Below are 22,014 nucleotides of genomic sequence, written 5' to 3'. Positions count from 1 at the left end.
ATAAGCTGTTTTTAGCTTTAGCTTTAAACTGCTCTACTCTGCATGCACAACTTTCTTCAAGCAGCTGGAAGTTAATCCATTTATTGAAAACTTAGTTACAACGGCACACATGTTATACTTTTATTGAACATTCATTAACACTATAGGATAACTGACCAACCGTTTTGGATTGCTTATTAGAAATTCTACTTCGTATTATTTACAGATGGTGAAGAATAGTTGAACAAGAAACAGTGCTGATTGAGGAATTTTTTATTTGAAACAAAACCTAAGAATAAAATTTGATTGAACAGTAGTTTCTTTTCCTTATTAAAATCCATTGTTGAAACATCAATAAAAAATATTTCATTGCATCAACTGAGGAAAGTCAGCTCTCAGCAAAATTTTGAAATTAATATGTTACCAATGTGCCACAAATAAACATCAGAGAATAACATACGCACTGTTTTTAGAAATCAACAATAGTTGACACATTAAGACCCACAGAGAAAAGAAGCAGGACAGCACCAGTTCACCTATAACATACACCACGAGCACCCTCAGTCCTCCGTGTTCTGGAGTCCTGAGCAGGAAAATATGCATCTGAATTTTTGTTTCCGAACTCATCGTCATCGGTCATAAAAAAAAGAGCCTGACTACTATTTTTATAGAAACATTAAAATGAATAAAATGGTATAAACAAAAACTACAGCATTTTTCCCACTAATATGATACAAAAACTTTACATGATGAGGCCTCAGTCCTGACAGAGAAACAACTTTCACCCACATTTTTCTGGAGGGCAGTGATGAACTGTTGAAGTGGATTTCAAGTTGAGATTTGCGTTGGAATCGTGAACGATTATAGTTGCTCTGTTATTACAATTAGAGGTTTGGGCGAAAGGCTGCAAAGACATCCGGCAAAATCTGAATCAGTCTTCATTTGTTCCACTGCGGCAAATCACCACAATGAGAGGTTGATGTATGTGTTCTTACATCCCTCTCCTCCGTTCACCTCACTACAGTATATTCAGGTATTTATTACTGGACTAACATGAATACAAATAGTCATTTTACCCAATAGAGGGCGGCTCACACAAATTCATCTTCTCATTTTAGCGCCTGGCTGGTTTGATGAGCCTCACATTAAACCAGGTGCAGTGTCCTACCACAGGTCCAGGTCCTCAATGTTGGAGAAACCCGGGTCTTTGCGGAGCTTCCAGTATGTATCGTTGTACACCCACACTTCTCTGCCGGCCTCATCAACTGTTTTCCTGAAAACATAAACAAGAAAACTGTTACTTTTTGCCACTCAGCTGGCAACAAAATGGTAAACCTTTCAAAAGGAGTAGTTTGTACAGCAAGGGTATTCAATAAAAATTTAGAGAGGTCCACATAGAGACATTTGCCTGAAGCAAGGTCCAGAACATGATAAAGTCCAACTGGCGCGATGATTCAGTGCAATATATATTGAAATATTAGATGTATCAACTTATGTGTGTCGTCAACAGCTTAGAATGTATAATGAAATTATATTTTTATATTATTTATCGACAATTTTCTTTACAAATAAGTATATTTCTCATGTTAAAAATAAAATGAATAAGTTAAGGTGTAATTTAAGTTTCCCCTTTCTTATTAATGTTCACTAATTTTCAATTAAAATTCTCAACCAATTTTCTAAGAATTTCAACCCATCTTAACAAATAATCTTTACACCATTTTTCTTATTATTCTCTAATGTCCAACCCACACTTTTCTTGTCCAGGATTTTAAATCTTAGTTGGAATGGTGTAGTGTTGTCTCTGAACATATGAGACTTACTGGTTTTGAACTCCCTGTCAGAAGAATGAATAGAAGAGTCTGTCCAGTCTTCATTTAAATCTGAGTTGTCACTGACTATTTTTCTCTTTTAAAGCAGCTCGTGTGAAGTCACTTTTCTTACATTTCAATGACTGTTTCTCACCATCTATTCTTCCTCCCGTTTCTTCCTAATGTGCATCTCGCACCACATCTGGCTGGAGGGCTCATCGGAATTTACAGATTTGATTAACGGCATCACATGAGTCGATTTAAAAACGCATGCCATCTCTCTGACTTTCCTGGGCAGCTAAACCAGTGCCAGAGACTAGAGAAGCTGCACAGGGCAGAATTTAAAGTTTTCATAAGCAGGCTAACTGACACAAGTGAAGTGTTTGAAAACACAAACACACTTAAACCTGAAGATGAAGACATAATGTAGGAATCAGGTACTTCTAATAAAGGACTTAACATTAGTGTGATGAGAAAACAACTTTTAGTTGTTTCTAATGTATACGTATCTCACTGAAATCTTCCATCCAAAGTGTTCGAAAGCATAGCTGCTCACCTGAAAAACCTGGGAATGTGCTCCTCCCCTCTCTTGGCCATTTCCTTCCTCCTCTCCCTCTGCTTCTCCTCCACCTCATCTTTCTTTTTATCTGCCTCTGCCACCTCCCCATTCTCCAGAAGCCTTGATGAAGAGAAGAGAAGAGTTCAATGGACTGACTGCATCTTAGCATTCACTCCAAGTGTTACACATCCAGTCAAACACATGTTCATGCATCACTTCACTGACACCTGCACACAGATAGTACAGTGTTGGGGCAATTTGTGGTTCAGTACTGCCCAAGCACACTTCTACATGCAGACGGTAGAAGCTTCCACTTTAGTGTACTACCCGCTCTACCTCCTGAGCAAAAGATTCCACATAATTAAACTCTGCAACATGGGAGACAGGACAGCAAAACATTTCTCTTTTTAAATAGAAAAAAATTGTACCTCTGGTCTGGTCTGAAGCGCGTGTCAGTTTTTGGAAGAACAGCCTTCAGGTCAGGTGTCAGTTCGTTTAGCTCTCTGGCGTATTGTGAGAAGCCATAAAACTGGGCGTGATCATCAGGCTGCACATCTAAACAGGAAAGAACTTTGTAAATATCAAGAACTCAAACGCAATGTGGAGAAAAACGCACAAAGTAAGTCCTTTCTGTAACGTGGTAAGATAATATTTTCTAAAAATGAATGGTTTTAGCAGAGTTGGCTAGATTGATTCTTGTTGTGCACTTGAAGGTTTCTTTCAATTATGTAGACTATAGGACCCATAGTCTCATTTATCGTTTCATAAGAAATTTTTTTTACACTATAGACATAACATAACCAAGGAGTCCATTCACTTTTAAAAGTATTTTTCAAGCAGGCAGAACTAGGCTTAATGGTTCAGTGTGTAGAATTCTGTGATATCTAATGTTGGAATTGCATGTTGCAGCTGAACACTCCTCACCTCGCAACATGAAAAAGAACATGTGGTAGCTTCAGTTCTCATAAAATCTCAAAAGGTGTTTAGTTTGTTCAGTCTGGAGTAATGTAAAAAAACAACAAGGGGCTTTTTTCTGGGGTAAAGAAAACTAGAAGTGAAAACATCACAAGGAAAATTCTATATTAAATTTCTGCCAATAGTTCCAACTAAATCTTACACACTGGACCTTTAATACCAGTTTGTTTTTAATTTGACACTAAATCCTGCTCATTGTCAGTCAACCTTCCTCTAAACATGCGATTAGACTCCACTGCACTGATGGGACTGGTGCTGCCTGGGTCGGACACGTCGTATGACTAGGTTTTTGTAAGTTGTAATTTTTTTAATGAATGTAGGTGTTACCACTGACGCGTGAAAATCCAATGGGTTTGATACCTACAAAGAAAATGAAGTAGATGGTGGCGCCAGCGGGCGAATTTTGAAGTCAAAAGCTGATTTGTCAGGACATTAACAATGTTCAAACAGGACGAGATTCTACTCACTGGGCTTCCAGATGCACTTTGGAGTAGCAAGGGTGTCGCAGAAGATGCCTTCATGCCAGAGGCCTCCAAAGCGATGGACCACCTCTCCAGCCCGGTCGAGAACCACACCCTGCACCTCGTTCTTACTGTTATCTGAGGTCCAGTATCGAGACTAGAATATAAAGAGGAAAGGGTCAGAGTGGTTAAACAGAAGCAGAGGAAGAGTCCATGTGCAGGATTTGGACGTTTCACCGAATAAGCAGCGAGACAACGTGTGTCCTGACCTTGACGAAGGTGATCTTGCAGGTGCATACGTCACTCTTTGTGTTTTTGATGACCACCTCACCATAGTGTTCCAACCAGCGCTGCTGACTCAGCACATTGTGGATACATGTCACGACCTTGTTCCATTCATAGTGATCCCCATACCTTCACACACAAAACAGTGCAATTATGTTTGACTTCTTCATGGTCATTAAGGAATCAATAATTTCTCTACTGTATTGTGTGACTGGTTTTGTTAAAGGAAGCAGTGGCTCACCTGGGCAGGGCAACATTGACCAGTCCGCTAGAGATGACCTCCATTGATTTCCCCCAAAACTTGTTCTTCCATCTCTGATCTGAGAGCAGACAGACCAACAGAAACTAACAGTGTTAGGTTTAACGGTGCCCATACGGTGGATCCAGCACTTATCACACACACTGATCCTACCTTGCCAGAAAGTGAAGTTTTCTGACTCAGCGTGGCAGGCAGAGATGGGTGGGTGATGGGAGACCTGTAAACAACACACATACATCCATCTTGTTCCAAACCCAAATGGTAGAGATTTTGTCAACATATTTGTTCCTCCCTTCCTGCTGGTTACCTGCTCGCTGATGTAATGGAAGCCTCTGTCTTCTCTGTGACTCTCATACGTTTCTCCTAGAACAGGATTGAAGGGTTTGTAATGATTCCTCCATGTCGCCCAGGCGTAGCCAGAGATGGAGAATGTTGCCACATAAACCTGGTAACATACACATTTAAAAAAGAAAATGAACAAAGTTAGTTTAATGAGCTCATATTCTTCACGGATCCAGCTGATTAGTGATCTCAGCAAACCAAACTCACCATTCGCTCATAAGGATCGTCAATGTGGTTGGCCATTTCTAGCAGCTCTGGGTACTCCAGCTCTTCACTGACTCTCTGCAGCAGAGACAGTGGCTCATTTAGAGCGACCGGCATGGAGACTCTGGACAGGTCCTTGCCGATGTTGTTGTACAGAATGGTCATGATTCCAATGTGGCTGTTGTCTGTTCCTTGGGCAGGGAGGGTGGTGCGACGACCTGGATCACATAAGAAGAAGAAGAAGATATACTTTTATTGTCAAGTTTAACACTTTTACATGTATACATGAAATTGTTCTCCGCATTTAACCCATCCAGTTGGCACCTGGATGAAACACACATTGACAGATGCAAATGCAACATGGCTTTACATATATAGATGTAAGCATATACAAATAATAACAGTCTAAATAAGATTTTTTTGACAACAGGATCAACAATTCTTTAAATCTATGGCAAGATGAATGGGCTGCCACAGTGTAGTTAATAAAGCAACACAAAAACAACAGCCATTTTCTGTTCCCCATTGTTCATATTGTACTTCAGTTTAACAAGTAAAGATAAAATATTTTCTTTTGAAACTTTATTTTAAAACTGAACACCGGGAATGTTGCAAACGTTCCTTGCTATAATTGTTCTTTAATAAACTGTAAGCAAAGTTAAATCAAAAGTATTGGTATCAAACATAACTATCCTGATGGAAACCAGAATTTGCACTTTTGCCCAACAGCAATTAGCATTTCTTAGAGCTCTCTTCACAATAACAAGTATTTACCATTGCTTGCACTCAAGAGGCGTCATCTCTGACTGCTGTGCAACTGCCGCATACCGCTTCTCACAACTGATTCAAAATACCACTAACTTCTACGGAGAGTCTACAGAGAAGACCCACAAAAAACTGTTAACAAATCCAAGACTTACACACTGTGGGAGGCTTTTGCCTGCAGTACAACAAAGAATCATGATGGAGGGCAACAACAGCTGCTATGACAACTTAACATCTGGAGACATGTGGATACAATTTCAAATGGTCGAGAGCAGTGTTGTCTGGGTGGAGCAGGCAGGAGGCTGAACATGTATAAAATCCACTGTGGATATCATGTGTTTTTGCTTACAGCAAATCAACACTGCCATCTGCCCTTATCACAAAAAGCTCTCAAATGTTTCCAAGTCATCATCTTCATTTCTGTCTTCATGTGTATGCCACCTCTTCATCCTGAAATATTTGTATTCTTTGGCCAAATCCCCTTCTCCCTTGCCCTTAGCCCTTCCCCTCTGTTTTGAGCGTTCCCCTGTAATGGAAGGCTGTCCCAATACTTGACTATTTCTCTGACTCGACTATTGATGATGTGTCAATTTTTTTGCGATGAATAATGATAGGTTTGTTGAAGTGGGGAAGATTTCAACCACTGCCCCTTGAAACAGAGTTTAAATAACCCTTGAAAACAAGGGGTAGGGGTTGGGAGAAGGGGTGAAATGGGATTGGGCCTTTGTTTCTTTTTTTCCTGCTTAATTCTCACTCAGAAAAACTACATTGTACATTTGCATTTTCACATACACACATGCCCCTCTGCGTGAGTTCAAGAGATTTTCCAGAATTGAGTGCATGTCTGAGGGCAGTTCATATATATCATGATGTGAAATGACCCCACCTAGAAAAATGGAATCTTGGCATCACAAATTACATCTAACTAAAAACTAACCCAAACACTAAATAGTCTATATGTCCAAATAGATAAACACAGTTAAAGTAAGTGAGTTATGCTTGAAAATGAAGGAAGTAATATAAAATTACCAGTATTGGTGGCTGATGGGCTGGGTTCGTTAGGAGCGTTGTTCAGACTGGCTCTGTAGTTGAGGGTGGCAGTGGCTGGAAAAGGAGAAGAGAGAGTCATTTACGACCGGTAATCAGTAGAAAATATGACAGAAGACGAGACCGAGGCATGCAGCTACGTCTTTGCTAGCACAATGCGTTGGATGGTCTGTACACCTGACCTTATAAGAGGAAAAGTCAAACAGAGAGCTGCCTCAGACTTCAGCTTGTTGATCTGCCAAACCATCAATATAACGGACTCAAAACTCTCCTCCACAGTGTTCTTGTATGAAGTGCTCACTTCAAACAGGATTCTGCCATTTCAATGCCGCTAACCAACAACGAAGAACCAATGGCTACTTTAGTGGTAAACATGACAGTGGACGATCTTCCCATGGTTTTTAACTCTGTAAAAGTCATGACTGCATCAGAGCCATCTTGAATCGAATTTTAGTTTGGAGCTCCATGTTTTCTAATGATTCTGGGATTATTAGTGCTATCAGTAGTTTGTTTATGCAGGACTTGAACGCCAATCAGCAGCACGAAATCACATCCAGTGCTAGCAGAATAATCTATAATATTCTATATATGAAATAGGGATTTTAGATTGCTGATTTTTTCCAAACCTGTAAGGATTTTTAGAGCAGGAATCCCTCTTTTAACTTATGCTGAATACAGTAAGTGATTCATTTCCACTTTAACACTCACTATGTCCCTCTTCTGGCTCAGAGTTGCTGGTGGTGGTGATGTCACTCAGGCCAGACTCATCTGAAGCCTCAGCCTCTGATGAGCTCTCGCACATGATCACTTCGCTGGCGTCAAAATACTCTGCCATAGAATCAGCCACTGAGGGCGTACGTTGACTGTGACGACCCATTGATGGTGTTCTCTGTTGGGGGGAGCAGAGGAGGAGGGGAAGAGGATCAACACGTTACAATACACTTATATTTTTCTGCAGTGTGCAAAGTACAAAGAGGAGACAGATCACTAGCCAACAGGCATGTGAGGAGACCCAGTCGACAGACACAATCAACTGTCACATACGATCAGATGTGAGGTTCAATTCTCACCAGTACTACCCACCAAACATCCACACACTTTACCTAATCATGTCAATCCCATGACTATACTCATTCAAATTGGCTTGTAGCAGATTGTGCTCTGTTGCAATAGCATCTGGGATCATAAACACTTTTCCCATAATTTACATGCAAGGTAAGGATGAATGCAAATGGCAGACAGCAAGGTCATGAAATTGACATATATAAAGGGACAAATGGACTCTCATATACAAACACAATGCAGTACACACCTGGTCTGGACGGACAGTGCAGAAGGATTCTTCAGTAGATTCAGAGGACAGGGAAAGCGAGTGGACTTTGGTCAGACGTGACTGTATGTCAAGCTACACACGAGCAGGGACATGCACACACATACCCAGACCAGCCATGCAGGGCACAAGAAGAGGAAGCAGAGAAGGTCAAAAACATGCAGACCTCACATCACGTGGTCAAAAACTAAATGTTTATGCAGCCAGAGGATGAAACCACATCCTTTTTTTGTAATTCAATTATATTTTTTTCATGCAATCCCCATCTAATCAACACTAATGACTAACTACAAGCTCAGTGCAGAGAAGAGAACAGGAATTTAAGCAACTTGTTATATGTGGCGTGTGTTGCTCGAAGCGAGAATGCAGGTCGACAGGCTGCTGCCAAACGAAGCAAAGCTCAAAGTCACATCAACACTTGTTAAAACATACAGAGCTAAGAAGCAGGGTAAGAAAGGAGACAGGCAGCTGAGATGAAACCTCATGCAACAGCAAACTACAAGAGTTAAGAAGCAGCGTCAGTTTGACAGCAGGTATTTACAGGCACATTGACTGAGGGAACTGCTCAGTTTCTAATTGAGTCTTTGTGTGTGGAAAGAGGGAGAGAAAGGCTTGAGGTGTGTTCCGTCAGGTCGCACCTAGGACAACATATGCCTATCCTGTCTAGAAACAGCCCAAACCTGCTAAACAGTTTCACACAGCACCTCTCTTACAGACGGTGAGGGCTTGGCCCTCATTCTTTTTTGCAGGCCGATACTAATATTTTGCGCAGGTTATCCACTTTTCCACTTTGGGATTCCAGCAGGTGGAGAAGTGAACAGAGAGGTAAAGAGGGATGAACACTAATTCATTCATGTCATGCTGTTGTCATCTGATTTTAAATGAATGAGGATGGTTTGAGTTTTGTTTCCCAGTTTTGTCTGTGTGTGAGAGAGTTACCTCTGACAGCGTGCTGCACAGTGTCGCAAGCTGGTGGGAGGTGTTCTGTCTCAGGTCAGGGCTGGCCCAAGCCTGCCTCAGTCTCTCTCTCTCCAAGGATAAAACCTCATGTATGTTCCTGAGAGATAAATGAACTGCAACAAAGAGAAAACATTTTGAAAAAACCTGCAGAATATTACGTCTCAGACAAGTTACTTGCAATTACTAATCATGGGATCCAATAAGGTATGGACACACAGCCTGTCTGTCTGATCAGTGTCTAAATTTGACTGATATTTCTCTTTATCAATTGTTTATTTTATTGGATTTCAACAATCAAGTAAGATGTGCATTGACCATAAAACACTAACTCAAGGCTATTCAGAGAAATATAGTTGTTACAAGTCAAGGCTATTCAGAGAAATATAGTTGTTACAAGTCAGAAGTCTGTACCCCTCTGGGAGACAGTGCAGATGTCCTGTTGTAGTTTCTTGGCCTCGGGTGAAGTAACCTGAGGGTTGGACAGCTGAGAGTAGACGTAGTTCGGGATAGACTGAACAGATGCTGCCAAAGCACAGCTGGGATTGGTGCTCAGGTGGCTGGAAGTGAACTGAGAGCAGAAGACGAAGGATGAGGTGGACTCAATTTATTAACAAAAACAAGGGACTATGACATGAATCATAACAATCGTAACAGAGCACATACAGTTAAAGTAGTGAAGTCAGTCTTACCGTTCCCCCCATGGCTTCAACACGGGACAAAGTCCTGGAGTGACCTATCCCCTTCCCTGTCTTCTTCTTGGGTTTTTCCAGGGAAATATTCTGAAACAAGGACAAGACTGTTCGAGCCTCTCTCAAAAAAAATACAAAACCCAGTTTTTCTGGTGCTGAATATTCTTTTTATGGAGGATCAGTGATGTGTTATCTTGTTCAGGTCATTATTGTCAGCTGATTCATAAACAATCTTGGGTGAAACATATGTCAAATGATCCGACCCCACTGTTACTTTCCAGTGAAATAGTCTGAGGAACCACAACACTCACCTGCATGCTGATTCGCATCTCCAGGTCTGAGTTACTGATTGGCAGGCCTCCTTCCAGCCAATGGAGTCGCTGGATTAGCTGAGCCAGTTCGGTCAGCTCTGTCTGACAGCGAGCGAGGTCTAACAGAGAGAGGGGCAGAATGTCAAAGATTTCGAGATCAAGCGAAAGCGCATACAAAGATTTGCATCTGTTACGTTCATCCATCACTAAGCAAAGCTTCCCTCTGAGGATCAGGATTTCTGGTGGCTCTCACCGTTAGAGGTTGCATCAATGTCGTGGGTCTGCTCCAGCCAGGCTGACACCTTCCTGGTCACCGCTGGGTGGGAGGCGATGGCAGGGGCGGGGCTTCCCTTCTCTGTTTGGTACACTGAGGCCGAGCTTGCATAGGTAGGAGGCTGGAAAATTAAACCCATCACAATTTCAGGCACAATAAAAATAAATGAAAGCTGTTAGATTTAGATTCCTAAATGTCAGATGAATTTGAGTAACTTGTATGTGTATTAAGAAAGCAAATATCTTTACCTTATTAACTGCTACACTGGCACCTTTGCACAAGGTATAATACAATTTGTACCATCTTATAATAATAAAAATTTAGTTTTGAATTGAAATAAGGGAGATAAACTTTGAACATTGAAATACAGTCCCTTAAAAGGTAGAGTTGTTAAATTGTATGTTGTTTCTGAAATACTGAAAATGTTTGGCGGTCACAGAACTGTAATAAACTTTCAGTCTGAATAATATGATTGGTAGATGTACCCTTCTGTCACTAACCGACCTGCCTGCTTGCGTGCACCCTGCTTGTGTTTTCACCTAACACAGGTCTTCACAAGCCAGAGACATACACCAATGAGGCACGGACAATAGCCAGAAGTTACTGAGTGAGTCACAGAAAATTCGGCCTCCAGCAGTTGTCAGACAGAACAAGTTCATGTGTTTTGGGGGAGTGGCTTAGACGAAAGGGCTGATGGGAGGGGCTGGGTTCTATAAGTTGTGTGGCCTGCTCTCGTTAGCTTTTCTGGGATCAACAACCCTACCTTTAAGTACAAACCTCAAAGCAACAAAAGTGTTTGCACCTGTAATCACTATAACAAATAACACGAGGGATTACAAATTAAGGCTGAAAGCATGGGATTATTAAATGTGTAAACGGAGCATCGGAGCTCCAATTAATGGATTTTACATCTGAGTGGTTGGAAGTTGTTGCAGCTTCATTAAATTTATGGGGACTGTAAGCCTTAGCAGAGGTATCATCCTTGCCCTGAGCTGTAATCATTTATCATTTTAGTGAGCAGGGATGTGCTGAGTTTAGCTGTTTAAACTGTTTTACTGGAACCTTAAGTTAGAAAAAGACATTTCATATGAAAATCCTGTACCTTAACTTACACGTCTAAAATCGTATCTGTCAGGAATCAGTTTTCTTTAATTTTGCATTAACTGCAGCAGGAATCGACTTACTGTTGCTCTGCTATTCTGGGCAAGGGAGGCCATGGCTGGGAGAGTACTCTGGCCCATGGAGAGCGCATGAAGAACACCATGATGGACACTCATCGCCTCGTTTTTCCTAAATACACGATGGGCGCACAGCTTGGTCAACCAGATATAGAAGATATCATGGGTCTTTGCCTAACAGAAAGGAGAGGAAGAGAGAAAAAGGGAGCTTATACATGAACTAAAAAGAGGGGAACAAGCAGAAAGTTATACAGTTATGTTTACATGAGACGAAAGAGTTACTGAACATTTGATTTCTTCATTTGGATCTTTTAATACATTTGGATGGATACAACATATGTGTATATATATGCACCATCAAGACCAAGACACTCACTCCCCCCTGTACATTGAACAGTAAAAGACACAGAACCAAGTGGAAAATCGTATGACTCCTCTCAGAATTTGGGGCAAAAACTGGCTTAAATTGTACAGTGTAAGCCAAGCTTAAGAGGCTTAGGTTAACTAAATGCCAGCTTTCATGAAGTGTGGGGAAAAGGCAATGATTTAAAATTAAAACTAAATTTTTCTTTTAATGAGTGCCTCCAAAACTTTGCAATTGTGTCAGCTTTTCAAAAACCCTTTGGTTTTATGTGGCTATATTCAAATAACGCTTAGGTAATAGAGTGGTTAACTTATGAGGCTCATGTGATCAAGTTCTCCTCAAAAAACATTTTGTAAATTGCAGTCAAATGCTTTGAGTGTCCCTAAACATTGTGTTACCACCTCTTCAGTGTGTAAGTTACCTTGACGTGGTAAAGGTTGTCTCCAGCATCCAGGTCTATACGTTTGGACTTCTTGTTAATGGACATGACAGCCAGACTGATGTCCAGAGAGCCATGGAGCTTCCCTCTTTGAATCTGAAACGAGACAATAGTGCTTCTTTTATACGTGCCCTTTTCACCTATCAAACTACTTTACAGAAATCTGTTAGGCCACACTAAAATCAATCTATGAACACAGGTGCTCAAGTTGGTGGACCAGGAAGGTGCATTTCTGTTCACTTACATCTTGCTGTGTTTTTGAGTACTTGAGAATTCCTCTCTCTAAAAGGAAGTATCTCTGAAAAGGACGATCAAAGTGGGATGTTAGAAAATAAAACAGCAGGCATGATTCAGTGCAATGTTGACTTAACAGAACAGAAATGTTCACATGCTGAGCTCACCTTGTGCCAGCCTTTGAGCGGGTACTTCCTCCTCTTCATCAAGTAGCCCTCACAGATCCCAGGGATACCAAGGTCCTGAGAGGAGCTGGGAACTGAACACAGATCCAGGTGCTGCAAATCCTCCATCACCTCCCAGTTACGAGACTAACACAGATAGGGATCACAAAATAAACCATGTTTAAGAAATAAACCCGATTTCTTTTAAATATGAGTGTCAACATATTCTGAGACAACAGAATTTGATAAATCACATTTAACCAGTAAGAGCCGGGTTAAAGGACAACCTGTATGGACGAACATTAAAGGGACAGCTCACCCAGAAATTTAAATTCACTCACCACTGTCACCATGTCAATGGAGGAGTGAATATTAATAGTGAAAAAAATCTGAATTTGATAAACTACAGTCATCACTATTTAGATTTCATCCAATGCCTTTCCAATGTCTGAAAAAAATCTACAGGAAAGGCTGGGACGAAGCCTCGACGTCATCGATTACGTAAATACATAAATTTGCGCAACATGCGTCGACCCGTTGTAGGAATGTGGCTGCGCAAGCTGAAGCGAGGCCAGTCTGTTTAACTTTTTACATTTTAAGAACAGAAAGACAACTCAAATATATGGGAAACAATGAATTTGTAAGTAGCCAAAATGGTGCAAAATACAATAAAATACAGTAAACAGGTGAGTATAGGCTTTAGGGTGTTGTACTTAAATGTTTGTTTTTCCTCTTTAGACTGGTTACCTGCTTTGAATGTTTGGAGGAGCCAGTGCTGCTGCTCCGTGAGTGGCCAGGTTTAAAAGTGCTGGCGGGGGACCTGTCGAGGCTAATCAGAGACTGGCTGCTGTTCTGACGGAGGGGGCACACCTGAGGGTCCATTGGTGTAAAGGGATAAGGATATTGTTGCATTCGAATCAATGGATCTTCAGGGCAGGACGTGTCTCATGGCAAAGTAATTGGGTCTGTAGAGATCAACAAGAATAGTACAGTGATGAATCAATCATCCAAAACAATTATGGACACAGTCTTATACTTTTGCCTTTTTTCACTTTTCTAATAGTTTTTTGCTCTGAATCAAATGTTTCATGGTCACAATTCATTTCATTCATCAACTCATCCTTTGTTCCAGGCTTAAAACTCTTTAACCAGATTCATCCACTCCTGCTCCATATTACATTAGTCTCATTTTAACCTGCACTGCTCTTTACCATAAGATAAAGGAGTTAATCCTGGCAGCACACGGTAGAGTTTACTTGTCTCACTGAACAAGAACGGCGTGGCACTGCAGTTCCCACGACGACGGCAGGCATGCTATTCGGTTGTCGGATTTAGCTTCTTTCCCGATAAAAAAGAAATGTTGGCCTTGCCACGCAGTTACAGCAGATGATAGATGGCTTAACATATTTAACCTACAGATGCCGCTATTCTGCCTCATTGCGATGCAGCCTTATTTTAACCTACTGTCTATGCATGTGGGGATGCGGAATATTTATTTATTTATTTTCGGGGGGACATAGTCAAGGCAGGGGGCCGTTGTTGTCAAGGCGACCGCCTTAACTATAAAGCGCTGTGGGAAACCCTGAGTTATATATTAAGAAAAAAATGGGGAAACTCAAATTATTTTTTTTCTTCTAAAATTAAGCACATTATTTTGAGACTCCTTTTTCAATATCTCTGTTTTGTTCTTAAATGCAAACGTTATTTTACATGAAACAGTAAAATATCATTTATTTCATTATTATATTTTTAGAGAGATGAAGTATTCCTGTTAAAAAAGTTTATTGTAACTTCAGTTTAAAGTTTCATCATTACTCAGACCAATTTTACTGTAATATGATTTTTTTGATAGACTGCGAAAGTTGAATTTACACAGTGTTTTGATATTTATCCAGAAAATTACTTAAAAAAAAAATTTTTTTGATAAATATAATTATTCAAAAAATAATTGATAGGTGCAGCACTATTTAGGACAATTCCACTGTAAAAAAAAAAAAAAAAAAAGAAGTATCACTTTGTTGGTACAGCCACTTGTGGGCTTTGTATTTCCATGCTCACAGGCCCTCCTCAGTGCATGAGGGCCTTCACCCTGACAAACATGGCGATACGTGGGACACGTGATGGTGAACTTGAGTCTCGACAATCGACATCATAGCTATGCAGCAGCATGCAGCAAACAACACATTTTCTGTGAAAATGGTGCCAGAGGTTAGAAATTCTTGAAATTTCAGGGCTAAGTAGCCAAGCAGCCGGCAGATATTTTGGCAGCCAACAATGGCGGTCACATGTTGCGCTTGTCATTTCCGTTGCGTACACAACAGTGTTTGTTTTCGAACAGCACTTCCCTATTGGAATTTAGGCGTTGTGCTGATGAGTACACGGTGTGCTTCACGTGAATGCACTGACTTGAGATACAGTAACAAGAAAATCTATTTTAATAATGTTTGGATTATTGTCATTTTGTCTGTTGATCTTGCACCCTGCCATATGTCACGTTTATTATCCTCCCTTCATATCTCTATGTTTTAATCATAAATTGTTCTTTGTGTCTTAATCTCACCAAGCTCAACACTGTTAAATGAAATATACTTCAATGAAGGCAAATGTGAAGGTATTAAACCACTACATTTGTCAGACAGCAGACCATTTTACTTGTAAACCTTATTCAGTATGTATTGGGTTTTATAATTCAAACAAAGTCAGTTCAACCGAAAAGATAAGTATGCAACATGAAGCCTGTAACTTCAAATGTAAGACATTTTTAAAAGTGAAGTAAACAACTACCAAAATCTAAGTGTTAATGTAGAAAGACACAAGACAAACGGACATAAATACATGCAAAATAAGGATGAAGCAATAGTAAACAAATAGCTCATTGCAAATATAGTGGCTCTTCCTGCTCCTCTTGAAAAATAAAAGGAAACACACCACCCCCCTCAACTGCTAGCATTCACTGCTCTCATTCAGCAGGTGACAATGGCCTGTAAGAGGAAGAGTTTGCTGTTGACAATCCAGTGTAAAGCTTTGAATAGCCTGACCAGTGGAGGTTTGATGTTGATGGCTGCCGGCAGTTCTCACAAGATCACAGGTTGTGTTGCAATGATCCGCTTCCATTAAGCTGCTACTCCTGAACTAAACAATCAGTTCTTCATTTCCCACTTGATAATTGGTTAACTTGTCACTGCATTATCAAATATCTTCCAGAGTCCAGAAAGAGAACTGAACTGCAGCCCTGAGCTACATTTGAACAAATGTATAAATTACAAATATATACAAATGCAACTGCATAAATTTGTCCACCTTCAGAGATTTTGCTATAACAATAATGATATAGTGTCTTAGTAAATGATGTCATTGTGGTCAACCTTGGTTAAAACTTAATTAAATGTACTGACATTTTAACATTTCATTCATCACGTGCCATATCACCCGCCCTTACTATGTATGAATGAAAAAGTGTATAACAGCAAGTAGTAAAAGTGAAGACTAGCACATAAAACCAAGTAATAAGTTCATCAGCACTTAAAGTCAGTAAAGTCTACGTAGCACAGTAACAGAAGAAACACACCTCTGATGGCGTGATGTCTCAACAAGCTGCTTCCCCAATGGTCCACATGAAATCACTTCAGCTTTCGCTCAAGAATAATTGTAAAGCTGTAAAATTCCCCTCAAAGTTTCTTAAAAGAAAAAGAAAAGTACTCCACAGTGGGAATTTCTTTTCACGTCTCCTTCAGCATCTAAGTGTCCTTTGTAAAACTCTGCTCAGCTCTTCTCTGTGTTAGACAGAGCAGCGCCACGCCTCACTGAGGATGTGCTCGTCAGACAAGTGCAGATCGAACCCTGCAGGTATCTGGGCGGGGCTGAAAGTAAAGCAATACTCTCTCTACCTAGCCAGACAGGCCTGCCAGCTCTGTGATCACATGGAAAAGTTGTACAGCAGATCTGTTGTTACATTTGATGCACATTATAAACTTAAGCTGAAATTTGGATTTCATTATCAATACTACCTGCACATTGCCGTGTTCAGCATTTAAATAAGGACATTTTTACTAAACTGTCAGAAATACCCATAATTGCAAATTGTGGATTAATCCACCACTTAAAATAGTTCAAAAAAGTTGCTTTTAACTCCTATTGCAGTAAAGTTTGTTCAATACTACAGTGTCCAAATATTTCAGAAAATCACTGAGCCTTTGTTAAAATGTTTTTTCGGCATTTCAAAAGATTTCTCTCCTCAGTAGGAACCCAAGTGAGCTGCTGACAATGGGACGATTAGAGAATAAAAGGCTTCGTAAATATGTACACATTTTTTTCCAAAGAGTGAAAATGTACAATTCCAATAATGCCAGGTATTCAGGTATTGTATTGCTGCAGGTGGAGGGGAACAATAAGGTCTACAAGCTGCCTCAAGAGCTTCATTTCATAATACTAAGCACAGATTAGAAAAAAATAAAACATCTTAATCTACAGCGGCTCTACTGATTTTATTTTTGTATTTCATTTGCTATGCTAGGGAGCATCCAGTTCAAAATTGACTTTAACATCAGTATTATGGTGCATTATGACAGCCTGAGGATGCTGTGAGCTGAAGGCCACAACATTCCCTGCATTCACTACACATCATTAAGACTCTTACATAGCTTCGTTACAGAGTCGAAATGTAAAACGTTTGTGACATGGAATGCTAAGTATGGTGGTACACATTGACTGACAAATTACCTTTTAGGGCTGTGTGATGCAAAACCCCATGAGAAACATAAAATGGATGTCCAGAAAACATAACATGCCCCTATACTGCCTGTGTGGTGTCAACAAAGTGTCCACAAGCCCCGGCATTCATAATTGACTCGAAAGGAGGTCATTTACACAATGTTTTAAGCCTAAATGTCCTCTGGAAGTGGCTAAGCTAGTGGACATAGCACCACGATGGTGTGTCCCGAGGGTCAGTGAATGCACCTCGTAGGAAGATATCAAACATTTACGCATAAAACGTGTCAATTTCAAGATGTGAAGGGTCAGAATACTTACTGAATACACGGCCGTGCTCACGAGTCTACCGTGCATAGATAAAGCATAAACATGATGCACCACATTAAGGAATTTTAATTGCAAACCGAGACTGTAGGAAATTATTGTGATACAACTATGTGAAATTGAAGACATTGACGAGGCTTCCATCTACAACTCAACTCTTACAAGTGACCATTTCTTTATCTGCTATTTGGTAGGTATTTCAGAAATCACCTTTCTCAGAGATCCCAGCTGGACAAGCCCTTATTCCCTTAAACTGTCACCAAAAAAAAAAAAAACACTGCCCACTAATTGATCTCCATCTGTCATCTTTTTTGGATGGACATCTATACTTTAAAGTCTAAATAAAAATAACCCAGGTATAACAGACAGTGACAGTCTTGTGACAGTTGTAAAATTCAGTCAAGAATGCTATGAACTCATCGAGGCATCTCGTTGCTCAATGTTTAAATGTGCTGTCATGTGTAACATTCCTATCTTTTCAAACAATTGGATTGAAACACAGTAAGGCTTACATCATTACTAATCAGAAGTTATCAGGACCTGAAATAAAATTAAGTGTTATTTGGGTTTGTTTGATTCACTCTAGAGTTTGTGACACGCATTTAGTTTGAGACCCTTAGGCACACAAATAAGTTCTGCATGTGTACTCGCATTCGTTCGGTACATGCGTACAGTCTGTGACTTCATTCATGCATTAGACCTAATGACTGCTTATTTTTCCTTCTTGTTTACGCTCAGGGAATGCCTCCTCAAGCAGGAGGGAACTGTCATATGTAAAAGTCACAAAATGCTTGTGTAGCAATGTGATATAGTATTCATTATTTTATTTCAATTTGAATGTGCTGGAATGCATTGCATAAATGCACCATTCATCTCTGATGTGCACCATCATGGGTCCATCAGGTCTGGATGACCTACATACTGCCTAGTAAACAAAAAGGTAGCAAAGCGGAAATGCTGCATAGTGACACTGTCTCAAACAATTCATCATCGTCGTCAAACAATGGCTCACCATCTATCAGTCAATCTTTTTGTTTTATGTTGCATTTTTAATTTCATGGCATTAGAAATGAACATGATAGAGAACTCAGACCAGCCAAGACAAAACAAGGAGCTCATATCTAAAACAGGGATACTTCTCTCTAGGGGTGTGCGATATTGGCAAAAAATATCGATATTTTGCCGATAACAATAATTAACCAATAACAGCCCGGCTCTCTGTCCGGAACAAGTGGGTGAATGAGACCCACGCACACACACCGTGAATGAGAAGGCAGGCTCAGCCTGTGGAGGTCGTGCGAGGCACCTGACTCTCTCTCCCTCACTCACGGGCTGGTGGAGAGGGGCACACGCTCCGTGTGGCTTTATCCATTAATCGACAACATCAGCCCGCACATCGCTAAAACAACAATTAAGATATTATCGTAGACAATAAATATCGCACAACCCTTATCCTGTCCCATTGAAATGGTTTTGGTATGAAAAGTCTGACAGGGCAGAAAACTTAGAATTGAAACAGGAACAAATTTAAAGTAAAATTTACATTACATTTTAAAGTAAATATGCTTTATCTTCCCAGGAATTGTAAACTTACCCTGATCATCTGTTATGAGATTTGTCATATCGCCCCACCCTAAGTGAGGGTTATGTTGTTTGACATGATGAGCAATACATTAATATTTATAGTAGCACAATATTAATATATACATTTAGGAAAGCCCCCCCCCCCCAATGGTGATAAACTATTTGCACAGTATCCTGTTCACACCTCCTACATGACATACCCTGCTTCCTCTTAACAACAATAAGCAATCTGTGAAATGAAGACACTTCACTTGATGGTAGACCAGAACAATCTACAGGTCAACATAGGAGGCAAGAGACAACCATGGTAGCTATAGTAACTGAAGGTCAGATGCACAAACACTGTACCAAGAACATGTTATTAAAGACAAGTACTGTCTAGAACAATATGTACATGCCTATGCTGAGACGTGAACAAACTGGTTCTCTCTCCTCTCTGCCTCCCTTCTTCCAGGAATGTGCCAGAACAACATGCACAGGCTGTTTGTCCACAGGTGACTGATGGCAATTCTCTCAAGGTACATAACCAAACACAAGAGCTCTGGTAGCAGTTTTGTCCTGCAAGATAGGAGGAGGAAGTCTAGTGCTTAATTCTGGAAGTATCATAAACTCCATTTAGGATTTTCAATACTTTCAAAAGTCCTTAATATTGAAGAAAAATGTTTCTTTTATAACTGAATTCTTGAACTTACCAACACCTCATTTGTTTTGAACTTGCTGGCTCTGATTACAGCTGTTAAGCTAAAAGACTTGTTATATCGCTTCGCAGTTCACACGATAAGAGGCCGTCTTATGATTGGATGTCTTGTAGTTGTTGTAACCACAGGAGGGTCACTTACTGCACTGTGCGATCTTTCATCAGGAGAAACTCCCAACTGGACCTGAAACTATGTTTAATCACAAAAACATGTAAGAAGAGACAGTGGTAAAGTGATCGTCTTGCTCGTCTGTGTCATCCTTCTCGGAATGACACATCAGGGTGGAGGAGCAGCGAAACTCTTCAGAGGACATCGCAGTTACATATCATATAGTGTGTCTCGGGGCACATTTTTCAATCCGAGCCCAACCTCAATGCAGTTGATAGAGTTTGTTACACTATACCCTACATGCATGTTATCACTTAATTTCCCAGATTACAGATATGTGCATTGTAAAAAGTCAGGGGGCACCAAAACACTAGTGATGTGTCCTTCTTTGTCGAGGCTTTGAAGCATGTGTCCTGAGTAATTCAGGAAATGGTTCGCAGGTTTGGGGCAGCGAAACGCAATGGATCCCCCATCACATTTTGTGGACTTGGGACTTTATTGTGTGTTTGTTTGAAATCTATTCAAGCTTCTTTTTTATGTGATGGAACCAGCAAGAAAGAGATTTCCCCCCCAGTCTTTGTACCCCAGCTTCATCTGTGCCCTGTGAAAGGATATTTTCTAAAGCAGGTGACATCTAAAAAATTAAAAAAAACACCACCTGAGTCCAAGCACTGTGGAAAAGTTGTTATTTTAAATAAAAATGAATAAAATGTAGTCCCTATTTTACATGTTACATGTCCCTAGTAACATATCATGTAGCTTCATCTCGCCATCACTACATACAGTATACCCTCACCACTTTCACTCCAGCTGGAGATCCTGTCAGAGTCTACGACATGGAGTTCACTTAGAGACTTTAAACACTTGTCAAGTTTTGTAAATTTAAGTTACGTATGAGAGGGAGTCCATTTTACTTTCTTTTAATTTCTACAATAAAATATTCTGGAGCTCCACACAGACCATGGGGGGGGGGGGGGTCACCATGATTAAGCCTGAGATGAAATGTATTTGTCACATCATAAAGATAATAAAAATTAAAAAAAACAATATGAGAAAGTTATGGGTGATATGATGAAAAGTAGGCAACTTTTTTATATTATATCATTATTTAATATTCCGTTTCATTATACTTGTTAGTGTCCATAATTAGTGAGCTTGTTCCGCCGCCAGCACCTGCACCATGAGCCCACACATTCACGGGCTTTCAGCCACATGGCCTCAGTTCGCGAAGACCTAACAAGTGTGCGTTTAAATGGATTCACCTCATAGCATCACTGAATTAAACAAAAACCACATAACACACAATATAAACCAAATGACGACATGTCGAGTTAATAAGCGACACGCTCAGTCCAAAGCTCGGCAAAGGTTTTATTCACGAGGCAAATTTAAGACTTGCGAGATATTCACTTTGAAAATTAAAACAAATAAAGAAAGTACACATTGACACAACTTGTTTTCACATCGCAAACAAACCGTGAAGTCACAAACCTCTGACCCAACAAACATTCCCAAACATGGCCCCCGGTGGTCCAGTGTCGGGACCGAGAACTGACCTGAGAGGTTCCGGAGGTGAAGCAGCGTGGGAGCCCACAGAGGAAACACCTGAAGGAGACGAGCGCGGAGACTCCTGCTGCCTCTGCTAACTGCTAACTGCTAGCTCTGAGTGCGCGTGCCACACATGGCAGTTCAGCAGGTGCACCAGGTGCATCATGGGAGCATCATTAGTTCGTCGCCTTTTTAAATTTAAATATTCATGAAACTGGTCATTGCAAAGATTGTGATTAGTTGTCCTGATCAAATGAAACTTTTATAAGTGTGCGTATAATAACAAACACAAAATAAACTAAATGCACAGTTCGGCTGGGATGATGCGTCATCAATTACGCAAATACGTCAATTAGCGCAACGTGTGGCGAGGCGTCGTAAGGAAAGTGGCTGCGCACAGTCAAAGCATGGA

The 22,014-nt window shown here is 40.4% G+C and overlaps 1 protein-coding gene across 7 annotated transcripts; it reads right to left on the bottom strand.

The window, feature by feature from the left end:
* Window positions 1–237: 237 nt before the first annotated feature.
* On the bottom strand, window positions 238–21,770 carry LOC109639952 (oxysterol-binding protein-related protein 6-like). Of its 7 annotated transcripts, none has more exons than XM_069525122.1 (23): window positions 21,611–21,770; window positions 13,378–13,595; window positions 12,634–12,777; window positions 12,477–12,530; window positions 12,215–12,328; window positions 11,436–11,603; window positions 10,231–10,372; window positions 9,978–10,096; window positions 9,667–9,756; window positions 9,389–9,545; window positions 8,957–9,090; window positions 8,000–8,092; window positions 7,396–7,576; window positions 6,670–6,744; window positions 4,879–5,093; window positions 4,637–4,774; window positions 4,483–4,546; window positions 4,312–4,390; window positions 4,055–4,199; window positions 3,792–3,942; window positions 2,778–2,904; window positions 2,347–2,469; window positions 238–1,252 (listed from the first exon to the last, which is right to left on the bottom strand). In XM_069525122.1, exons 2-23 carry the CDS (start codon window positions 13,540–13,542, stop codon window positions 1,144–1,146), a joined length of 2,787 nt encoding a protein of 928 aa, XP_069381223.1. In that variant the 5' UTR covers window positions 13,543–13,595; window positions 21,611–21,770; the 3' UTR covers window positions 238–1,143. The 7 variants fall into 7 exon arrangements, with proteins under 7 accessions (XP_069381223.1, XP_069381224.1, XP_069381225.1 ...); XM_069525123.1 differs by lacking the exon at window positions 21,611–21,770 and adding an exon at window positions 16,199–16,427; XM_069525124.1 differs by lacking the exon at window positions 8,000–8,092.
* Window positions 21,771–22,014: the final 244 nt, after the last annotated feature.

The sequence above is a fragment of the Paralichthys olivaceus genome, chromosome 5, assembly GCF_024713975.1.
Source record: "Paralichthys olivaceus isolate ysfri-2021 chromosome 5, ASM2471397v2, whole genome shotgun sequence".
Classification (NCBI taxonomy): Eukaryota; Metazoa; Chordata; class Actinopteri; order Pleuronectiformes; family Paralichthyidae; genus Paralichthys; species Paralichthys olivaceus.
Note: the sequence above shows the minus strand (reverse complement) of the source record. Positions and strands in the feature narration are given on the sequence as shown.

Excerpts from the sequence above, each read along its gene's own strand:
- LOC109639952 (XM_069525122.1), bottom strand. The coding sequence starts at position 13,542 with ATGCAACAATATCCTTATCCCTTTACACCAATGGACCCTCAGGTGTGC. Across the intron at positions 12,778-13,377 it reads CCTCCAAACATTCAAAGCAG|TCTCGTAACTGGGAGGTGAT; the intron begins GTAACCAGTCTA and ends TATCTGTGTTAG. Across the intron at positions 9,757-9,977 it reads AGATGCGAATCAGCATGCAG|AATATTTCCCTGGAAAAACC; the intron begins GTGAGTGTTGTG and ends TCCTTGTTTCAG.